At 37.9% G+C, this 25015-nt stretch overlaps 1 protein-coding gene across 10 annotated transcripts in view; it reads left to right on the forward strand.

Annotated features, from left to right (window-relative positions):
* The window catches only part of NFATC1 (nuclear factor of activated T cells 1), a 256254-nt gene that overhangs the window by 152430 nt on the left and 78809 nt on the right, over positions 1-25015 (forward strand). For 7 of the 10 annotated variants that reach the window (XM_075585523.1, XM_075585525.1, XM_075585522.1 and 4 more), the window contains one exon: positions 24224-24913. The exons of 1 other annotated variant lie outside the window; for it this stretch is intronic. In XM_075585523.1, the coding sequence (XP_075441638.1) occupies positions 24224-24913 (690 nt within the window). The remainder of the gene's footprint in view (positions 1-24223; positions 24914-25015) is intronic. 2 more of the 10 variants (XM_075585521.1, XM_075585527.1) reach the window with 2 other exon arrangements.

Here is a 25015-nt window from a genome sequence, read left to right on the forward strand (position 1 = left end):
TTTGTGAAGATGAAATCACTTGGTTGTATATAGTTGTTTTGCATTGCATAGTAACGATCAAGAAGCTAATGTGTGTAATCAGCATTATAGTCTCAGTTGGGTAGATAAACAGAGGTAGAACAGTTTGGTGGAACTTCAGGGTGAATAGGAAATTGGAGGGAAGGAAGGTAGAAGCAAAGAGACCGTGGCCAGGTTATAGGAGTGTGGAGCACACTGTGAGGAGAATCAGGAAAAGGTTGTGATCCCAAAATACTGTAACTTATTCTTTCTTTCACATAAAAAAAATAACATTGAATTGTAATTGTGTCAGACTCCACTAAATCCAAGCCTCTCAGAAACGATTCTGAAGTAATACATACCAATTGTGATAAACAAACCAATGATCAGAAGTAAAGGGAAATGATAGATAATGGATAACTAGCATTCCCTTTGGATTTGCGTAATATTCAAAATGTATTACATTCAGTGCACATGATTTCCTTGCCACCAGCGATCACACCATGAATACTGTTGAAATCTGCAGGGTTTTTTATTTGATCTCCTAGACCTCCTTTTTATTGCTTTCCTTGTGATTGATGCCAGACTGAATTCTGTCTGCATGTATCTATATACGTTACTATACTCTATTAGAAAGCTGAATTCCATGCTTTACGGCTGGGGAAAAAATATCCCAGAAGCACCAAGACCATATCCCCCCCCCCCCCCATGATCAAGGCATTATCATACTTTGAGTCCATTGTCTCATAATGCAATACCAAGGAGTACAAGCCTAGTATGGAGAATCTGTTTTTCAGGGGTATTGAGAGAGATAACACAGAGTTTGAAATAGAAAGAAGAAAACACGCTTTAGAATGTCTCTGATTTAACCATTTCTGTATTGTAACTATTTTATAAAAGGGTATCTGTATAAAAAAAAAAAACCCCCACTGAATTACAAATGGAATGAGAAAATCTTCAATAGGTGGGTCCTTAAAAGATCACTTTACCAAATGTTGAGGCTAATTCTAGACTGATCGTGAAAACCCCCATTGACTTGTATGGTTTTTTTTGTGAGCTGATCGCAGTATGTTTAGCTGCTTCAGACAATTTAAAATTACCCCTTAAGTTTGCTGTGGCATCAGAATTGCAGGGACTTGTAGCTAGCCAATAATGAAGAATACATATCTCTCCCTTAGTGTTACAGTTATGTAATGATTTTTGGAGCACACTAAACAATCTACCTTTGTTTGGTCCATAATGTTTGCCATATTGCTATGTCGACAAAAATGTGAATGTGGTTGAATATGTAATGTAACTGATTGATACTTGCCTAGCCTTTTTCCAAAGCATATCCATGTAGCATTACTTTTCGCATTTAATTATTAAGTGGGTTTCTAAGGAACTGGCTCATAGTCCCTCAAGTCAATTTCATTTTGGTTGCTTTAGAAGACGTGGAACAGCACTTGTTTATTGAGCCAGGGGATGGGAATTGCATTTCGTAGCAAACAAACCTTTATAAACTAATCTAATGTAAAATGACTCTGGACAAAAATCTCAATATTAACCTTTGTTACATACAAATAAGTTGAATATTGAGCTCATTTTACACTAAATATTTGACCACATGATTATTTACGACACTAATTGAAGTTGTAAAAGTGTTTATTAATAGGGATGTCATGGAACAATATGAAACACATTTTGGTAATAATGCCACTTTTTAAGTAAAGTAGACAATTTTATTCTTATTCAACGGAGCAATACAGACCTAATTCTATTTTTTTTATACTTTTTTTTATAAATCAGTTCTGTAGTATTAGATAACACGTCATTTCTTTTTGTTTTTCAAACTCTTAATGCAATTTTTAATGAGTTGTAATGTGCTGAGCATCCTTTCCTGTGGTTGCTATATCAGGGTTTGGCACACCGCTTTTTGAGCCCATCAGTGCAAGAGTTTTAGCACCAAACAATCACAAACAAATATCTTGCAATGTTCCCAGCAAAAGACTGTGGCTGAGTTGAAAGCCATAATAATAGACAATGTTGCTCATAGTAATGTAAGGTTATATTGTAGTTGTTGCGTTCCACTGGCTGCAAGATAGGTCACAGTCTGTTATAATTTGACGCCAGGGTGTCTGAGCTTCGCTGATCGATCACAGGAGAACCGACCGATCAGCAGGGGTCAAGCAGGGGGGTCACGGAGGTGAAACCCGTTAATTGAAGCTCCCGGCTTTCGGAGATACTTACCTACGAATCAGGTTCCAGTAGCCGCTCTCCTCGGCTCCCAAGGTTCACAATATGTCCTCTCCAGATATTTCCCGGTCTGCGGGCCAATAGGAAGCAATGATGTCATCGGTGCGGCTTCCTATTGGCCCATGTGATGCAGGAGCTTCAAACTTCAGCTACCCGCATCCAATTTGTAGGTAAGAATCTCTGGAAGTAGGGGGTCCCAAAAGCTGAAATTAATGGAGTTTACTCCACAGACCCCTGCTTCAATGCTATATTAAAAACATGTTTTTAAAATAATTGCTGGTTTGGATTGCTCCTTTAAATATTCCTATACCCCTACCATAGTTACAATAAGTAAAAAGTATGCAGTAGGTATAATGTATATTTTTTTATTTATATAATCCCAACAATGTAGATAGCACTTTACAAAACAGACATAAGAATACTGTACGGGGAAATATAATTCAATAACAAGTACATCCAACATAAAAGCACAATAGGAAAAGGAATCCATGCCTGCAGCTTGCAGTCGGAAACATACGGCCAGATTTACTAAACAGTGCTACGCCAGAAGATTCCGTAAGTTTTCTTTTGGCACAGCAACGCAAATAATGGGTTTTTTGCTACCTTTTTGGAACTAGACATATTTTCTGCCAGGCTCTGCACCATTTTGTTTGGGCAATGTCTCTAAAACCTCGTTGATGCTGTAATGTCCCCCAAGTTAGGCCGCACTTATAGTGCCGGCGATGCGACGTCGCCCGAAAACATGTGCATTTCCGCTGCGTGCGCTTATAGTAAGCGCGACGGCGACAATGAGACGGAGCAACGTCGCCGTCGCGAAAACTGGTAGCCGGCAAAATTTGATTTTTCAAGAGCTGTCGCCTCATGTGAGGGCCCTTGAACCAATCAAATGTCAGGAAACCCGCGACGCCCATCGACGGCACTATAGGCGCGGCCTTAAGCAGCAAAAGGGATGAAGTAAGACCCTGTTTGCCTTAAGACCTACTCCAGAGAGAAGATAAACAAATATGAAGGGAGAATAAGAAACTATGGGCAAATAACATCAGGTTACCTAAATTAGTAATGCCAGTTATTTTCCCTGACTTTAACACATACAACCAAAGGTAAATATATCCAAAAACAATGACCTTCTAACTCAGGGGTGCTCAACTTCAGTCCTCAAGTCTCGCCCAACCCCCCAACAGGTCAGGTTTACAGGATATCCCAGCTTCAGCACAGGTGGCTCAATAAATCCCAGCTTCAGCACAGATGACTCAATCAGTCCCTGCTTCAGCACAGGTGGCTCAACCAGAGTCTACAACTGAGCCACCTGTGCTGAAGCTGGGATATCCTGAAAACCTGACCTGTTGGGGGTGGGGGACTTGAGGACTGAAGTTGCGCACCCCTGCTTTAATACATTAGCACAGGCTTAACGGCAGGTTAAATTAGCACTGCCCCTGCGTTAGCTTCAAATAACTCTCTATCGCCCTCTCTGTCTCGTATTGGCACTAATGGGCGGAAAAATTGAATCATACGTTATTTCAAGGAGTAGCACTTGGTTAACGTTGGCTATTCTCTTTAGTGGATAGGTGTTATGAATAGCCTGCTGTTTAGGTTAAATAACCCCATGGAGCATAGTGCACCTGGCCCTGTAAACTTGGAATTCTAGATGCGGTGCTTATCGTTTTACTAACAAACCATGTCAGCTCTCACGGAGACAGAACACTTGCAGTTCTGTAGCAATCAGTTGCTGGCCGCACCAGCAACAAACAGGTTAAATGCGCTCAAGCAAATAGTTACCATATGCTTATTTGGCAAGGTGGAAATGTTGGAAATCCTAGGCTTCATATAATGGGTGCCAAATTATAGTAAACCTGCAAGTCTTATTATGTCTAATGTGGCTGCTCTAGACATGTGGTTCAACAGAGCATTCAGTGTTAAAGCCTTTCCTCGTGATAACCAAAATAACAGCCCATAATTGTGGATGAGGTGATTTCAAATGAACTGGGGATACCATTGATGCTGGGATGATAAAGCAAAAAGGGGTACATTTATGGGTGGCAGACTCAGCGACTTATTACCACTGTGAGACATACTCTTACATCACACATAATACCTCAGCCCAATCTTCTTTTAGCTCCAGCACAAATTCTGGTATACTGTATTCTGTTTCCCAATAAAGAAGAATATGAATGCAGTGTATGACTTGCGTGACCTCTAAATGGGAGTTAAAGGACCATAATTAATAATTTAATTACTTTTAATCCTACTATTAATACGGCTAAAATCTTTTTTTTTTTGTAATCCTAATGGTGTGGCTATATTTGAGAAGCATAATCACTTGTGATTTTTTTCCCCTGCAACATAAAACATGTACAGTATATGATATAGTGGCTCAGTTATGAGATGTTTTAAGGTTTGACTTATTATGACTCATAAAGTGATTAACTTCATACAAATGATGCTCAGCCAATGACTAATGTCTTTAAATGTTTGGCAGGAAAAGTTTGTAATCGTAATGGTATTCTCTGATGTATACTACATAACATCAGCTGGCAAACATGTCAGCATATGTACAGGCCCAGCACTAAGAGTTTGCAGGGCCCAAGGCAGCACGCTGGCAGTAGGGCCCCTCCAGTGGATGTAGTCAGGGGCGGATTGTATTTACCCTGAAGAGCGGCCCTCCTCCTGAAACATCGCGGCATCATGTGACATTGGGTCAGCATGACAATGTGACACTGCAGGAGGGAGGCAGCTCCGGGAATAGGTAAGACCCTCCCCTCTCACGAGTCACTCCAACACACACTTACCTTTGGGAGCCACTGGTAGCCGCTGCCCTGATTGCTCGATAGGGCAATCCACCCATGGTCGCCGCCGGATTTACGTATGGCAAGCTGTATACTGTATCTAAATTGACTTGTCAATTGGAGTGCGAGGCGCCACAGGCAACTAACTACCTTGCTCGGCTTACCTTAAGGCCGGTCTGCAATATGAATTTACCTATTCTATCTGACTTTCACAATGATTACATTTCAAAATTCTTGGTACTGTATGTCCAATTAATTTTTCTAAATAAAATAATAATAATGAATAATAAAAGAAAAAGCATAGTGATAATAAAAGCATAAATTGGTAATTACCACAGTTCATATACAACATATCATGAATGAATGTCTTTATTTGTGTAGCGCCATTAATGTACATAGCGCTTCACAGCAGTAACAGTTACAATCATATAAATTATAAGATATAAATAACACAAAAGGAAGAAGTGCTCAGACATAAAAGTAACATTTAGGAAGGGGAGTCCCTGCTCCGAAGAGCTTACAATCTAATTGATGCAATCTATCATCTCTCATACTTTTCGACTCCTGCTCATTTCTCCAAATTCACTCCTGCAATTCCAATTGCATGAATTGCCATTTATTGCAGTTTAGTAACGGACATGGACTGGTGGCGTTATACAGTGGAGGGACTATACATGGGGGTGCTGGAGCCCTTGGTATTTATTGAGGTCATAGACACCACTACATTGAGAATCAGATCACACTCTTTTAAATAACACAAAATGTGGACATTATTGTGCCCTGCCTCTTGTGTTTTTTATGGTAACCTCTATGCACATAATGAAACGATACTGTGCTATTGTATGGACTTTTACTTTTGTTTATGGTTTTATGCTGAGAGAAAACTACACCAATTGCACAGAGTATTTATGTTTCAAAAGTGAATGCACTTTGCTACTGAACATGGTGAGCAATACCAAATGCAGATCTGTGTCATCACTAAGCCCACTCAACTTCCTTCCTGAGACCTAAATTTATCTTTTGAGAACTCTGTAGCAGATAAAAACAAGCAGCTCTGTGCTCAGGGTGAACGTTTGCCAGTGCACCTCATTCTCACCTTCACTGCCCTGTCAGGTTACCTCGTACTGAGCATCAGTGGTGGGTAAAGGGCTGCTTTGGGTGCGACCTTCACGTAAGTCCAGTGATCACAAACCTGAATACACATGTCATCAAATAAAGAAACATCAGAAGTTCTAATATAACACATAGAACAGGATAAAGAAGATGCAGACTGATCCCTTTTGGTCCACGTTTGTCACTTGGTCCCTACAATCAACGGATTAATAATGTAAATAGAAACACCAAATTGGAACAGGACTATCCGTCCTCCGCAGCTTGTTAACTTCTTGAAAAAGGCAGTGAGATAAGATGGATGTGCCCTCCCCTTCTGCAGACCACAGATTGAAGGGATTACTCGTCACACTGCGATATTCAGATCAGGGCACTATCTCATGGACACTCCCAATGACATATCCATGCAGTAGTGCCCCGATCGTCATTATCACAGGTTAATGAAGAACCCCCTAAGTGTCCTCCACTGCTTCCCCCTTCTCATGCTTATTCATCTTCCCGGGAAGGGGTGTGCACAGTTTGATGATATAATCATACTACAGTATCATGTTCAAACAAGCCAATTGTAGAAGAAACATGAGACAGACATCTGCAGGAAGGATTAAAAGTCCCCACTGGAAAGGAAAGCGTATTTATATTTGAAAGAACACATGAACAAATGTAATCATCTTTAAAGTTTCTCCAAGGAAGTCAATCGCTTTAGTGAATTAAAACTAATTTGTGTCATGGAAGTGCCTCTAAGCTGTCTGTACGCTTCATTTATTAAGTGCTGTGCGTCATGGCTGGAACAGTAAGTCATCTTAATAAAGTCAGGGTGAGCTGTACATCAGGGCTGCTCAACTACAGTCCCCAACAGGTCAGGTTTTAAGGATATCCCAGCTTCAGCACAGGTGGCTCAATCAGTGGCTCAGTCTTTGATTGATTGAGCCACCTGTGCTGAAGCAGGGATATCTTTGAAACCTGACCTGTTGGGGGGGGTGGGGGGGGTGGGGGGGGGGGAGCATAAGGGCTGCAGTTGAGCACCACTGATGTAGATGAAAGGTTGAAAATAAGAATTATGATAAGCTGATTTTATATTCCGTGCCTTTGTTTCAATCAATCCAAGGTGTTTTATGTCAACATCACTCCGCTTGTGTCAGTCTTTTTTTTTTTTAGTCAGTCTAATATTGTAAGATTAGGCATGAACAATAGTGAATATAACCAAGTGTATGTATGGGAACATGCAATTGATGGTAGAAACATAGGGATTAATTTAGTGACTGTATGTATGGTGCTGTTATCGCTATTCAGCTCTCTCTAGCACATGTTAGACACAAATCTGTTGCAATTACAAACAAATGTTTGTTTGCAATGAAATGAAATATGGCCACTGCTTTAGCACACTGTAACATATGGATTTAAAGGAGCCTTCCATGCAATATCCTAAGTGTGTGTTTGTCTTTAATATATCACTTCTTTATTAGTACTGTAGATAATACATTTTTATTTTATTTTAAATTCGACTCTTAATGCCATTTTTAATGCGTTTTAATATACCGAGCATCCTTTGATTTGTATAGCAGGTTTAAGCCCACCTCCCTGGCAGTGCAATATCTTTGCACCACTTTCCTGTTTGTGATAATTTGTTGCCAATATTCCAGCAGTTTGAGCTGCAAACTGTAACAATAGATAATGTTACCTTAATAATATAACGTAAAGAAAGAGGAGAATCAGGTAAAGCAACTAGGGATGCCCCTAAAAAGTGGGTCTAGGGTAAAGGAGAGTAAAAATGGGCACTAAAAGCAAGAAATCCTGGTCAAGGAGTAGCAATATACAAAAGGGAGCCAAGCACACCAAACGATCGGAAAATTTGGAAATCAGGGACCCTGATGAAGGTGCATATGCACCGAAACGTTGGATGCAACCCTGACTCTTTAGTCATTAAATGACTTTTTTTGCTACATGGTGAATTTTCCGATCGTTTGGGGTGCTTGGCTCCCTTTCTCACCTTAATAATATAAGAATACATTGTAGCTGCTGAGTTACACTGACTGATGGATTGATTGAAACTGAAAGGCAGCCATTTAGTGAAATTTGGGAAGCAGGATATTTGTTGATCGGTCACAGGTGAAGGAATTGATCGTCAGCTTAGGTAATTAGTTTTCAATAAAGGTAATCAATGGTTGCATATATTAAAACAAAAAAATATATATATTTTTTTTAAAGTGTCATTTGGATTGCCTCTTTAAATATGCTGACTCTTAAAAGGAATGGATTACCGTTTGGGTGTAAGTTATCTCCCATTATCACGTTTAAAAAAAAACAGGCTCCGGCTGTTCTGGTTTTCAGAAGTTAGCTGCAAGTTCAAATCTGCACATCTTTTGCACCATATCGCAACACACAGAGAGAGAATATTAATTCAGTAGATTTCTATTTTATGTTAAATAATTGTCATTTTTTCAGAAGATATGCTATAAATGCCAACCGTTGAGATGTTTGCTAGAAACTGATTTCAGACTCAGCCCTGATCACAGCAACGTTAGAATTGCTGTGCTACTTATGTAAGAGCCCTTAACCAGTTCCTAATGAAAGCAACATGTACTCTATTTCAGATTAATCTTGTATGTATTGTAGATAGAGATATTTATCGAATTTGCAAAGCTCTGAAGCTTAAGCTGTGAAACCACTAAGATAATAAGTTTTTGCAGTGCATGTGCCTTTCTTTGCAACTTCAAAAAATGAATTGTGGAGTGGAGCTTCACCTACACCTCTTAACCAAAATGCAATATAAAAGTGGACGCGGGAGTCAGAGCCTTAGACTTAGAAGAAAAAATATATTTTATATTGAAAATTAGTTAAATAATTGCCTTACTTGTAAGATTGCCCACTGCTTTGTATCTAATTATCCTTCAAATACCTACCATTTGCTCCTGACGTCAGGGCTATTACTGCTGAGCCTTTCCTCTTGAAATTGCTTGCACATTCCGCGACATACGTTCCATTGAGCTGCCCTGATTTCGCCTGAATTCAGCTATTCATTGGAATTTTGGGAGGGACTACAATAGCTACAACCTGAGAGCAAAATAGAAACACAAATGATTCTGTTCATAGAAACGTAAAACACCCAACCATATCAGTACAAGACGAATGCTTAGATATTCTGTCACGTATATGTGTTATCTTTAAATTTTTTGCTAATTTTTCTATGGTTTCAGATTTCCCCCTCCCCCTATTTTTGAAAGCTGCAGTGTGTATCAAGATAGTGTTGACTACTAAGTCTGATATGAATAGTAAGGTTGCATACGGTATTTCTTTTGCAGTTTGTAGATGTGTAGCTGCTGTTAATGGTTTGCCTGTCCCCAGTAGTCACTGCGGCACGCGCTACAGCGTGCGCTCCACACACCACAGCACAGCCCTCTATGGGGCAGGCCCCAGTGGCTGTGTGTGTGTGGGTGCCACAAAGCGCTGTGACGCGTACGCTGGCAGGGAAGACAAGAATTTTGTCTTTCCATGTCGCGACACGGTGACGTGGCCGGCGCACAGCCAATGGCAGGGTAGATGTGCCCGTCATGACCCCGCCCCCCTAGACCTTCCTACAGACTGCTAATCGCAGCTCTAGTCGCTGCACGCGCCGCCGTGCCGCTAGGAGCGCGTGCAGCCGGGAGGACCAGGGCTGTAGCCTTACTGGGAGAGACCTAGTATTTGTTAATAATACCCTATTTTTTCACTGATCTGAATATGTTACATAGTTACATAGTAGATGAGGTTGAAAAAAGACATAGTCCATCAAGTTCAACCTGTGCTAAATTTAGACAACAGATACTTTATCCTATATCCGTACTTACAGTATATTGATTCAGAGGAAGGCAAACAAAAAAAACCCAGTGTCATATCATCTAATTATATCTCAAAAGGGGAAAAATAAATTCCTTCCTGACTCCAAGAATTGGCAATCGGAATACTCCCTGGATCAACATCCTTCCCTTGTTTACTTATTTGGTATATCCCTGTATACCTTTCCCATCTAAAAAGATGTCCAACCTTTTTTTGAACAAATCTATTGTATCTGCCATCACAGTCTCCATGGGTAATGAATTCCACATTGTAACTGCCCTTACTGTAAAGAACCCTTTCCATTGTTGCTGGTGAAATCTCCTTTCCAATCTAAAGGGATGCCCCCGAGTCCTTTGTACTGCTCGTGGAATGAATAGTTCTTTTGAAAGCTCCTTGTACTGTCCCCGAATATATATTTGTATATAGTTATCATATCCCCTCTTAGACGCCTCTTTTCTAATGTAAACAAATCTAATTTCACTAGCCATTTCTCATAAATCAGATTATCCATCCCTTTAATTAATTTGGTGGCTTTTCTCTGCACTTTCTCTTATTCCATAATGTCTTTTCTAATGAGTGGTGCACAAAACTGTACTCCATATTCAAGGTGTGGTCTTACTAATGCTTTATAAAGGTGTATAATGATGTTTACTTCCCTTCCATCCATTGTCCGTTTAATGCAAGACAAGATCTTGTACAGCTCGTGGAATGAATAGTTCTTTTGAAAGCTCCTTGTACTGTCCCCGAATATATATTTGTATATAGTTATCATATCCCCTCTTAGACGCCTCTTTTCTAATGTAAACAAATCTAATTTCACTAGCCATTTCTCATAAATCAGATTATCCATCCCTTTAATTAATTTGGTGGCTTTTCTCTGCACTTTCTCTTATTCCATAATGTCTTTTCTAATGAGTGGTGCACAAAACTGTACTCCATATTCAAGGTGTGGTCTTACTAATGCTTTATAAAGGTGTATAATGATGTTTACTTCCCTTCCATCCATTGTCCGTTTAATGCAAGACAAGATCTTGTTTACCGTTGCTACTGAATGACTTCGGGCACTATTGCTATGCCTGCTGTCTACAAGCACTCCTAAATCCTTCTCCATCAAGGGTTCCCATAATTTATCCCCATTTAATTTGTAAATCACCAGTTTATTCTTGTTTCCCAAATGCATAACCTTACATTTATCTGTATTAAACCTCATCTGCCATTTACCTTCCCAAGTTTACAGTCTACCCAGGTGCTTCTGGAGAGAAATTACATCCTGCTGTGATTCTACAACCTTACACAATTTATTGCCATCAGCAAAGGTGGACACTTTGCTCTCTATGCCAACCCCAATGCCATTAATAAATATCTGTATAATGTTGAATACACAGATCCGTAAAACATTCACAAATTTCGAGAATATTGGCCTTCTTTGCGCTGTGTAAAACTTGCAAAAGTGGAAACATTTGCAAAACAAATTACCAAGTGCTACAAGTTTTAAAACAGTGCGGTTCAGTTGCAATCCTTCTTTTTAAGATACTATAATAATAGAGTGGGTGACTTTTTGGAATTTTTTGGAAAAATGGGCAACATGTTATCCATTTTTTTTAAATAAAATCAATGCAAAGGGGCATGTTTAATAAATGGTTCTATGCCAGAAGAAGTGACTATGCCAGGCGGTGTCTTATGGATGAGCACTTCTTAGTAGATGTGTGCCAAGGTGCGTTTTTGTAACTTGAAAACTGAAAAATAGTGCCTTAAAGTCATGCTATTTTAAATATCCTCCTAATTAATCTTAGATATACTAGGATACTTGGCAAGAATACAGGGATAGCACCTATAAAAACAGATCATTATGAACAAGGTGTTTTTTTCATGTGTTACATTGATAAACCAAGTAACAATTTCAAATTCAATAAATCGCTTGTGGTTTCATCATAAAACAAAATATTTGATGGCGGTTCATTTTCATGTCTAAAATCCACCTTAGTGTTCAATTAATTACCCATGATGTATGATAATTGTTGCACAGTAGCAGTAATTTGATTCTCCCTCGGGCTATTGCTAGACATTGTTCTTCTGTTGACAAACAAGCATAATGGCACTGGAAAGAAAGGAGGGAGATTGCAGTTTATACTCCCAACCGACTGAGCCTGGCTTTCTTACCTTCTGCTGCACATTTCGGCATATATATAGAATCAGCCCCTAAGAGACCGTTGGTATTAAAAGTAAATAAAACCACCTTGCAGCAAGACTCGCTCCAAATGAGTGGCACTTGAAATGCATGGAAGCACCATCCAGGTGATTTAAGTATAGAAGAAGAGGGACTCCGAATATTTACAGCATGCCAATTATTGTAATCTGCCCTCTTACTGCCCCTCGATGTAACTAGTAATCACAGTAAGGACTGACTGTATGCATTGGCAATATGAAAAATGCTCAGCTTGTTCCCTTAACATCTTGCAAGTCATTAAGTGAAATGACAGCCTTTACATTGGCTTTTAATAAAGAGCAGGAGGCTGGTATCTGTACATTATTTGCTGTTGCCATTTTGTATAATTAACCAAATTCCATAACTTTTTTTATTTATTTTTTAGTGTGCCTATTTGGGATTTAAGATCTATTTAATGGGCAGCATTTCTTCAGAAAAGTTTCAACACAGTCCCGCTCTAAATCTCATGCTTTGTGATGTGTTAAGCAAACTGCAATAAAGCCGTAGTATGAAGGCTTACCTGACGAAATGGTGCTCAAAAGCTATTCATGTTTAAAGTTGGTCCAATAAAGAGGTAACACCTGCACCAGTTTTTTGGCTTGATTTCTGAACTACAGTAACATTCACATTTCTTCTTCTTCAATAACGGCCACATTAACCCTAACTGCTGAGCCTGGGCTCAGGAGCAGGGAAATCTCTCTGAATAGGTTCTTTGTACTTGACATTTCAGGCCCACACCCTCATTTTTTGGCTGCCCTAGTTAAACAGTTTGACATGATTAGCTTTCATACCACTTTTTGCATTTTTATAAAACAGAGTATTTGGGTACATTTCTGTTTGTTAGGATGTTGTGCTTGGCTCTGATTTACAAGATTTTTCTTTGACATTATATATATATATATATATATATATATATATATATATATATATATATATATATATATGTATATATATATATATATATATATGTATATATATATATATATATATATGTATGTATATATATATATATATATATATATATATATATATATATATATATATATATATATATATATATATATATATATACTGTATATAGGGTAACAGAAATGTGCGTCTGTGTTCAAATTTGTCACTTTCACATTGTTCAAAATTGTTGAAATTGTTGAAAATGTTGCCATTTTGCATGAGAATTGCTTGAAAATGGCAGTGCTGTATATAAAGGGCCATCTGAGCTGAATTGGGTATTACATTTTTGGGGTGAGCATTACACATTTTCATAAAAGCCATGTGCCATTACTTATCTGTAGCTTTGCATTCAAGTCAAAACCATATTTCATTTTTTTTTCTAGCGAACGTGTTAGCCATACAGATGTAGACAAGGTTATTGCACTCGCTGTGCATTATGATGGGATAGTCTGTTATATTCTGCGTTATCACTGCCATTGAATCCCATAGATAATCTGTCCTGTTCTGCGTTATAAGCGAGTGCAATCCTCTCGGCTACATCTGTATATACATCTACATGTTATAATACTGTTTTGCATTCTGTCTATTGACTATTAACACTGTCATCATTATTCCCATTGAGTGCAACAGATTCTTCTTCTTTGTCTTCACATGCTTTATTTTGGAAATGAAAAGTATGTAAATGTATACATGAACAGAGATATACTTCTAGTGAACCTGAGATACACAGGCAACCAAAGGAACGTAGAGTAGACTTAATTTGAAATCAATACATGGTCTTGTCTGAGTACATATTATTAATCAAACATGACAGATATTGAGACACCCAATAGGATGATGTCTCTATTCTGATTTGTAATTACATTAAAAAATGAAATACTATAGTAGGATAGAGATGTGGTTATCAAAGTCTTGCTCTAAACAAATAATTTTAGACCAGGTAATCTATACTGTTTTATGTAGTGTAAGTGATATACCTCATTTAGGAAACAAAGTGGGACGTATACAGGTATATTCATGTCTATAATTGAACAGAACATAGGAGCCATGGCCGAACAGACCAAACATAATCTTTACAACAGTTGTAAGCAATGTAACTTGTTTGCTATTCTGGCGCTACTAGCAATAAATGTTATTGTCATACTCAGACAGTTTATAATAGGGACATACATTAGCAGGGATTTAACTTCATTGCAATTGTCATGATTCTGAAAATGATAGAGGTTGTACTGTATATCAATAAGGTTGTCTTATCAACATGTAACCGTCCAATGAATTACTTAATATCCCATACTTGTACATTTCAATAACATGTAATAAACTTTATTTTAAAGTTGTATGTATTTGAAGCATACTTCGGAGGCATACACTAACCAATTTAAAGATTGAATTTGCACAGTTAGGTGACATTTCTATCTTCTGTATTCTGCGAGATCTGTATCAAACTATCATGGCTGTAAATCGGTGAAAAAAAATAGCACCAGATTTATCAAAGAAAGGAACTACCACAGCTTTAAATGGGATTCTTTTCTTTCATAAATCTACTTTTTTGCCCCACTTTTTGGTCCACTTTATAGTCTGGGATCTTTGATATATAAACCCCTTGCATTTATTGAGTTCCACTAGCTTTATTGATCTTAGAAAAAAATGGATTATATATATATATGTTGTTGTTAATTGGATATCGGGTGTTATACATAAACTTCTAAAACCAAAAAAAAATGCCTTTTTTACATATGATCATATTATTCCCTTTTTCTTGAACGCCACATGAGGATTAATGTAAAGTTTAAAGTTTACTTGACTGATAGCACTGCTTCTTGAATGGATTTTACCAACTCAAAAGGATATTAAATCCCTGTTTGCAGAATAACATAGACTTTCAGAAAAGGCATATGATCTGATTGAGGGAGAGTATCTTTCTAATATTTTGGCTAAAGTAGGAATCACAGGCAATTAACAAAATTACCTTTGTTTACTTTCTACTTCTCCATTGCATAGGATTTAGGTTAATGGTGATGCTTCAGCACCTTAAGCAATCGAAAGAGCTCAAGACAAGGATGCCCATTATCACTACTTCTATTTTTCTTGGCTCTTGATTCCCTGGCTATAATATTAAAATCTTATAATCATTATTATGACTTAACGTTCGATGACCAGAAGATAATTCTAGCATTGTTTGCGGACGATATGCTGTTGTTTACCACTAAATCGAAAATATCTATCTTGGAAATATATAGATCAATTCAAAATATTGGTTCCTTCTCAGGATTTAACATTTATTTTGATAAATCAGAATTGCTACTCATAAATAATCTCTCGTCCTTTGATTTTAATGCAAAATTGATAGCCCAAATTTAGTTAGCAAGAAATAGTATCACATTAAAAAAAAATCTATTTCCTAGAAAATGTACAGGTTACTTGACACCTGTATGAACTTACATCTCTCTTTATTGGGCAGATGTGCAGTAATTAAGGTGATTATTTTCCCAAAAATTATTTATTCCATCCAAATGCTCTAGTTTCATTTTTTTTCAAGTAAATATCTAAAGAATTTTAATATTTAACTTTATTTGACAAAAAACCTAGGCTAAGCCTAGGAAAGCTACACTTACCAAAACATTTGGGGGGTCTCACTCTACTCAATGTAAAACTTTTTTAAATGATAGAATTATTTATATATGCTTCAGATTGGATCTTTTTCAGGAGAAACTATACAATTCCGAATCTATAGGGTGAACACTTCAGGCCTTGGAACCCAAGCTACTATCTTAATTCTACACACACAATCTAAATAATATACCTTCAAGGCATGGTACTATATCTGGAAACTCTAAAATATATCCAAGCATCACCAAATGTTCACCTTTGTTATTAAAGGATTCACCCCGGGTAGGAACAATCCACACTTTACAATTTGTAAGGTGAGTGAGAGTGGTGCCCAAGGGGTTAATAAATGCTAAATTCAAGAAACAAATCTTAAAGCAAGAAACAAAAAGTGCAGTTTGTCAGTGGGTGCTAGTACTGCTAAGGGACTGCATTGAAGACCACGAGAGAGGCGTCAAAACCTATAATATTTATTATGTAAGTAATATATTTGGGAGGTTATTTACTATACAGTAGTTTGGAGTGCTGCTGCATTTTTTACCTACACTTAAAATTTGGGGAATAAAATGGAATCTCGGACATTAAGAACCCCCCTGATGAGGACTCAAAAGTCATAATGAACAAGTAGAAACCGAATCTACCAAATTCTAATTTCTTCATGTATGTGCAAGGTCAAACAACTCCATGGGATTTCTGGGACCAAAACATTATGTAAATGGCCATTGACCTTCCTAAAGCTACAAAGTTAAAAACAGTTTTTCTCCAAAATGGTCTGAGCTGATAAAGGCCTGGGAAAGTAATTAATCCCTATTGAGAGAATACGAGAAATCGGTGATATATATATATATATATATATATATATATATATATATATATATATATATATATATATGCTTCCTTTCAGGATATTCATATTAAAATTATAAATAAGGCTATCTCAAAGTAATAACCCCCCCCCCCCAAAAAAAAAACATTGGTATGGTAGGTCTGGCTTCTGAGAAAACCTTTCCACCAATCATGGTATTAATCATGTTGGTTAAAAATTGTATTTTAGGCCATTGGATTAAACCAACTTCATCTTCTATTAATGACCTCAAGCTTGAAATCTTATCTATTATCCAGTTGTATAGATTTGACATGTTATTGTACTTACAGTAGAAACAGGCGCAAATAAATGTTTTAAGAAGTGGGAACTTTATTTGAATTACATTTGACCACAAACAGAAGTTGGATATTATAACAAATCTTTACTAATGAAAAAATTAAGGAGAGACACATTCTTTAGGTAAACCTTTTGTGACATTCACTTCCCTTACCAATCATCAGAAGCTTGGCGGGAGAGGTGTCCATGCTGCAGGATAGAGTGTGATATGCATGCTATAGCCTAAGGCTTCTAAATCTTCGGGGTTATTATATGACCTTCTCTATGCATATATTAAATGACAATACATTATGATGTTTATTTTATGTTTGTTCAGTTATTTACATACTATTTTGTTCTTCTTGAATGTATATACTTTGTTAACTTTTTTTTATTACCTTGCTGTTTTCTTGAGTTGATGCTTGTGTATATATTATTTGAATTTATTTCTGTAAAACAGTACAATCTTTCAATAAATAGAATATTTAAAAAAAAAAAACATAGACTTTCAATTTCTTCTGTTCGCATTTGTCTTTCATGGGAAGCAGTGTTAGAATTAGTTCAACTGCGCTGGGCGTGGAATTTTAAAGCAACTTGATACTATTACACTGGCGACACACTTTATTCGAGCTCGGCTAGTCCCACGAATTCGGGTATACCCGGGTGTATTGAGGTTTGTGACTGTTTTCTGCCCGAGTGCATTGAGTTATTTTCCAAGCAGGGATTGAAGCATTTTATTCCTGCTGGCTGCAATACTGCACAGTATATATATATATACTGCATTACAATTCATGAATTTATGCCATCTGGTAGACACGCGAAGCATTGCAGCCTATTAAATCCTAATCATTATCATTTAACAGATCAGCCGCCCATCAGCCAGGCATGAACCCAGGCTGGGAAGGCAAATGCAACGGGGCTTGTCAGAGGTGAGGAGCGGCGCATTCCAGGTATCTGCCAGGTACATACCGGGTATTTGCTCGAATAAAGTGTGTCGGTGCAGTAACTAAAGATTGAAGTCAATAACTAAGCAGTCTTCTGGCATAAGACACCTTCTTGTGCTGGAAGATACCTTACAGCCAAGGTGACTGATGGAAGAAGACTTCTTAGTAAATATGGCACTCGGTCCCACTAATATGCACACACAAAAAAAATCTCTATTGGAGAAGGACTGATCTACAATAATAGCATGAAGAAGATTAAAAGTGGGTAACATTTTGAATTTTCTTGTTTTCTTAGCTCAGCCCTTCTTATTGCACTTTTGAAAATGATGTAGCATTCGTCCCCAAGTTAGATATACATTAGTACCTAAAAAAATCACTATATATTGTATATTTTATAGTACTACACCTTGAAACAAGCATTAAAAAGGACATGATTAATCAAAGTACAAAAACAAACAATAGAAAGCAATAAGCATTTTATCTTTGATACATCTAGTGATGTGTTTTGCACTAGAAATGCTTAGCTATATTACATGTGTGGTGTAATGGCAGGTTTGTCAGATTTATATTGACTGGTAATTATGGATACTGTTATTCATGAGTTATTGTTGCTTTCCTCTGGATGACCAAAACCAAATGGCCCCATGTGGTAATTTGAAGAATCTTGACCCCGATGGACAACAGTACTTAGCTAACTATATTACAGTGAGTGGATGTGGTGAAGCTTCAATGGTTTATAATGCAATTTTGCTAATTTATGAATATATGTATGTCTTCATCATTGGCTCAGTTGAGATGCCACCTCGAGGCAACAGGGTTGACTAGTCCTGCAGTGTTTTCTGTTTTCAGATTTTACGTAGAGTTGTGGAATCATTGGACATGCACAGATGTTGATTTTTCCTTTTATTTTATACCAGTTCTGGGAATCTTTTGCATCTGTTTCGGAGATATTCAAAATCATTTATTTGATACTCACCTCTGCATCCAAATTGACATCTGACAAGTTCCCTGCTACTCCAAAAACGACATTGGAAAACACTAGTGTTTTTTCACTGCTCCAGGCTAAAGTAACTCGAAGCCATTTTTTGTCCCGTAAAACACCTGAGAAACTCAATGATCACCCACAGAAGACTGGAGAAAATATAGTACACTCATAAATCTGATTACCAGTTTAAATACTACACTGCATATTTATTTGTCTTCGTGTATAACTCTGAAAATGCAATAAAAAAATAACAACTAATTATGTAAAGTATACCATGCTTCATTCCCTATTGCTTGTTTGCCAAGCCCCCAATCTGGCCTCCTTAGGTGACATCATACCTCTCCAGGGAGCTTAACTTTACAGCCTGTGATGCTTTGTAGCGAAACGATTTCACTACTCATTGATAATTTAGTGTTGACTCTTTAAAAGTTGACAATTTAAGGGGAAGGAAATATATACCTTTTGAAAAACAGTTGTGCTGCTTATATATATATATATATATATATATATATATTTATTTTTTTCTATGTATTACAATCAACCTATTCACAACAAAACTTTAGGGACTGTTCCAAATTATAGAAGTGATGGTAAGGCAGAGAAAAGCTTAGCGCCAGACAAACTAAAGCATATGGCTTGATCTGGCAATTTGTTCCATTTCTGTCTTCACTAGTCAAGCAAAATAATGATACTGTAAAATAATACAGCGACACATGCCATGTTCTCTGTACATAAATGAACTATAATATTCTATTTTTCCAAGGTTTTTCTGTGATAGTTTTCTTTTAAACAATATTTGCCCTTTAATTTGCGACCTTTTGTGCATATAAATCAATCAGAGGGAAGTTGATAAACTTTGCTGAAAGTTAATTGGAGATGTTTATGTAGAACCAACAGAGTGTTTGCCTGGACAGAAGTGTCAGTGCAGATGTAACAAGACTTAGGCTAAGTAACCACTGGCGCTGAGCGCGCTCATGCTTGGAGAGCGCTCCAAGCATGAGCACCGGGAGTCCTATTGTATGCGGGTGCAGTGGGAGGGGGGGACGGGGGGGAGTCATTGCTGGCCAGCTGATTGCGCAGTAAGTATAGATTTTTTGTTTTGCGATCGCGGCTGAGCATGTGTGCACGCGCACCGCGTGAGCAGAGACTTACATATATCTATATATCTAAGACTCCTCTGCTTGTGCTACCCATTCAGCGCTACCGGAGACTTAGCCTTACTGTTCCCGGCGCAGTGGACGAAAAAGCGTCCACGGCGCTAGGGACAGTGTCTGCCGAGATCGCGCAGTGGGGTGTCTTTGCTTCTCAATGGCTCCTCCCGCAGTGTTAATCCTACTGGACTGCGACCGTCTTGGCCGCGGGATCCTACTGGACTGCGACCGTCTTGGCCGCGGGACCACACACAGCCACAGCAATGCAAATGGTAAGGTTTGCTATATCTGTACCACTGCAGTACCGTCGGAGAAAATGAAATAATAGAACATGTACTCTATTTATCCCATATAGCCAAACTCCTACTACTAGATATCCAGGAAAGCAAACCTATAGTGCAAAGGATAAAGAAAATAACATAGTGTGACCTGTAATGTAAAAGAGTAATCCCCACTCCATGATCCACACTCACGGGAAATCTTCTTGAACAGGCGTTTGAATAGAACAACAGATAAAGCACCAATACTGCTGGGCTTGTGATCCCCTCCATACGGTCATCTCAGAGGTTGGTGTTTGATATATGAAAAGATATGGCAAAAAGCAAAACCATAGAGTCGTCCTATTACTAGTATGATAGAAAATGGACGGCCATGCTGGTACAAATTGTCAAAATCATTTAAGGCTGCAGTTCATATTTGGGACCTCACCCAATGAAAAAGAACATAATGCAGTATAAATCAATCCCGCGCACTACAACACACAAATAATGCTCTAATTCTTCCATTGAAAAGAAAGTCCGTTTTACAGATGGGTCTTAGAGGGGGTGAGAGACAGGGACAGAGTATAACGCATCAAATATTGCCACGTTTTCATGCACTGATACATATTATAAAGAGTTCTTTACTCCAGAAGGCTTACAGACTACAAAGGGAGTAAGGGCCATATTGTGTAAGCAGTAATATTAAGAAAGGCATCATCCAGTGCCCGAAGACTCCTTTCAGACCCTTCTGAAAATGCACCACAATTAGTCTTTGGTGCTGGAAGGTGTCTTATGGAGTAGGCTATCTTAGTAAATATGGCCTTAAAACTTGGTGTCTGATGCCATAAAAATCATACAGGGGTAAGTATTTTAAAATAATTTTTGATAGTTATCTTCAAAAGTTTCTAAACCTTGTAAGCTTAGTTCTTTTTTGGTCTCATCATCCTCTGCGGTGTCAGGAAGGTGAAAGCGCCTCCCAGTGAAAACTTTTACATGGATTTTTAAATACTTACACTTGCATGATTGTTTTCCCCCACTAATATTAAACCTGGCATTGTCTTTACTTAGGGTGGGTCCTTTGTAGGACTGAACCTTTAAAGCTGTAGAAGTACTTTTTATCCTGTCAGGTACTCAGACAGATTGCAGTGCATTTCATTTAGTTGTGTTGTCATACTGTATGGTGAAAGGTATTTGTATGAAACTGGCAACAATTATGGGGGAAAGGTGTATCTTATTTATTTATAAAATGTTTTACCAGGCAGTAATAAATTGAGAGTTACCTCTCGTTTTCAAGTATATCCTGGGCACAGAGTTATGATGACAAATACAAGGTTTCAAATACATGGATACATTAAATGAACAGGGTTATACATTATATTCCATGAACAGTTTAACATTTTTTATCTTTTATGCTTGTGAAACAGTTATATTAGATAAACAAAATAGTGTATTGTTTTATAATTGATATGATTTGGGATTTCAAACTGTTTGGCATGCACCGGGACCTGACAATACCACTGTATTTCCCCTTCACTACAATGTATAATGCAGTGTTTATGAAAATCAGAAAGCAGCTGCAGAGTTTTGTTATTTTAGTTTAGTGATTAAACCATAAACAGATATCTCATACAAAGGAGGCGATTATAAGTTGTAAAGTTGTTACAAAAAGTAGCTTTCTTATATATTGTGATATAAAAAGGTACATAAGCCTAGAAGGAGCAGGTTACAATGAACTGAAAATGATTCACAAAACACATATAAACCGTTGATGTGTGAAATGATGAGGCCACTAGAGAAATGCTGTTCTTCAGAAATGGAAGTTCAGTGGAGACTATACTAGCACTTGCATTAACTCAACTCTTCCACTTCACATTGGTCTCACCTTCGTGCCACATACAGTGTGTTTGTTGGAACATTGTGGACAAAAATGTAGCTACAGTATCGACCTCCGTAGTAACCAACATACTATTGCTTATCTTTAGTAATAATTAATACCTATTGTAAGTACTGGTCCTGATCTGATCTAAATCCTGTTTTGATATATCGATACAATTTTCAACTCCTGAGATTCCACACCTGTAAACACTTCCCAGGATGGATTAAAATGATTGCCATGCAAATCTCATCCCCTTCATCTCTAGGAATTTAATAAAAGAAAAATGGCTGTACTTGGGAAACAGAACTGTATGATAGAATGATCTTAAGGCCTTATTCTATAACGTGCAATAGCACCGATTGGGGCTTCCTGTGTAGTAGTACTGGATTGGCACTTCCACACTTTGCAATAAGTCCCTTACTAATAGATGCATTTTGAAGGGAATTGCTGAGGCTGTCTACATTTTTAACTTGTATTCATAGCAGGGCATACAAGGATACAAGCTTCTGAACCAAGTGAGACTAAGGGCCTGATTCAAAATTGTCCTAATTCGCTGATCAAATCGGAATTGCCCAAAAGCTACTACAGGCAGTCCTCGTTTTACAACGCTTCGCTTTACAACGAATGGCTTATCCAACGCTGTGCAATGCATACCTATGTTCATTTTTACAACGCCAAAACGGCTTATCCAACGCTCTTACAACGCTTTGCAAAGTTGTTTATGTGTATATGATATATATATTATATAATATTATATTATACTATATAATATATTATATTTTATGTTATATTATATATATAATACAGTATATACACTATATAATTCATGTGTGTGCTGCGTATCTTATTGCCTGCATAAAATATTTGGTGTATTTTAGTGTTAAAAATGCCTTCAGGAACGGAACCTTTCATTTAAACAGTGTTCCTATGGGAAAACGTGTTTCGCTTTAAGACGTTTCGCTATCCAACGCCATTTTGAGTAACGCATTGTGTCGGATATCCGAGGACTGCCTGTATTCAAGTAAATAGCAGTTTTTTGGGCAATTGCATTCTTTGAATATTGGATCATGTGTTAAGGGGAAGAGCGAATTGTGATCCGTGTTTAAATGCACTTTGCTTTTTGGTGGTGATTGCTACTTGAAATGCTTGGCTGTCTGTCATTTAAAGCAGCAAGACACACTGCTACATTTTTAGCTTTTTACATTTTGTTTTTTAGTTTCTTTGTGTATGAAACTTGGGTGTTCCTGGTGCAGGATCATACATATCCTAAACTGGATACCCACTAGTTTAGGTGATATTTAACAACAATGTACTATGGTTTTCAGATCCTTCAAAGCATCCCTTTTCCAGATGGCTGACAGAAAGCTGCCCAGTGGCTTATCTTAAGAAAGGGTTAATGTCCCTTTCCTCAGTAATAGTGCTAATCAACAATTAATGGGGGAATCTTAGTCTTATATTAAGATAACCGTTTGTCTTATCCCACCAAAATAAACATGGCCAGTTTAGGAGATTGCTGCTTGGAACTGTTGCATGGCCAATTTCAGAGGAGCCACCAAACATTCAATTTCGCTTTAAACCCCATATCTGCTAATCGATGCATTACAGTCCTCAGTAGCTGAAAAACAGTTAAAGTATATTAAATAATACAGAAAGCTATCATAATCATCCTGGTTTCTGCTGACATCATACACCACAACTGTATTTACATGTGTGTATATTTATTCCTTGATTCAGTTGAATCTGTTTAGTCTGACTACGATTTTAGCAAATGTGCAGACATTTATCAAATGGACCATCAGTAGCAGCACAAAAGGCAGTAGTACATCCAAGTTAACATTTTTGCTTTGATTATTACAAATCCATGGAGCCCTTGGGTCCAAAGCTTCTTCAGCAACATGGCTATTTGCAAATAGATTTTTATAGCACATTAGTGCTGGAGGAGATTCCAAAGAAAATAGTTCTTTTGAATATTAGAACCAGCTGTGACTTTCTTATGCTGATGACTCATACTTTTTTTTTTTATTGGGTGGGAGAACGAGGCAAAAGACACACAGAGTCTTATTCAAGACGTTGTTTGTTTTGCAAGGGGTATCCTAGCCACAAGCCAACCTGATCTTACCAAAATGCAACTCATGTTTATTTAATTTTTTTTTTCTTTTAACAGTTCCAATTATAAAAACAGAGCCCACTGATGAGTATGAGCCAGCTCAAATCTGTGGCCCAATGAGCCAAGGACTAACTCCACTCTCTAAGCCATACTACAGCCAACAGATCATGATGCCACCTGATCCTGGTTCATGTCTTGTGGCTGGCTTCACTTCCTGTCAGCAAAGAAACACTGTGATGTCATCGTCTTCAAACTCAAGCCCCAAGCTTCATGACCTTTCACCTTCTGCTTACAACAAATGCATCTCGAATCCTGGTCACACTCAGCTAGGACTTCATCAGCCCAGTGGAGGTGTCCCCACCATACAGGAAGTGCCACGGTCTATAGTTGTGCACCCAGGTTCACCCGATCAGTCATCCCACATCATGCTGCAGCCGCAGGTGAGTCTCCATCAGAGCAGTAGCTGTCCCCCTGGTTATCAACAAACAGTCTATCCCAACAGTCCCTCTTCTCCAGTTCCGTCTATTACCCAAGAGCCATCCTATTTGCAGCCCTGCAGTCCAACTAACTCAACAGTAATGGGTCAACCGCAGCACCAACAGCAGAAGGTTCAGAGAAATGAATCTCCAACCAGTCAACCACTGTCATTGCCAGAGTTGCATGAGGACAGTAATCATAATTTGACCCCTATTCCTGTAACAATCAAGCGTGAACCTGAGGAATTGGATCAGTTGTACTTGGATGATGGTAAGTGTTCCACAGCTGTTGAGGCATTCATTCCACTATATTGCTGTATCAGTAAGTTCTTTATTAACCAGATGCTTTCAGTAGCACTCGTAAATTAATAGC

Source organism: Ascaphus truei, chromosome 2 (genome assembly GCF_040206685.1).
Source record: "Ascaphus truei isolate aAscTru1 chromosome 2, aAscTru1.hap1, whole genome shotgun sequence".
Classification (NCBI taxonomy): Eukaryota; Metazoa; Chordata; class Amphibia; order Anura; family Ascaphidae; genus Ascaphus; species Ascaphus truei.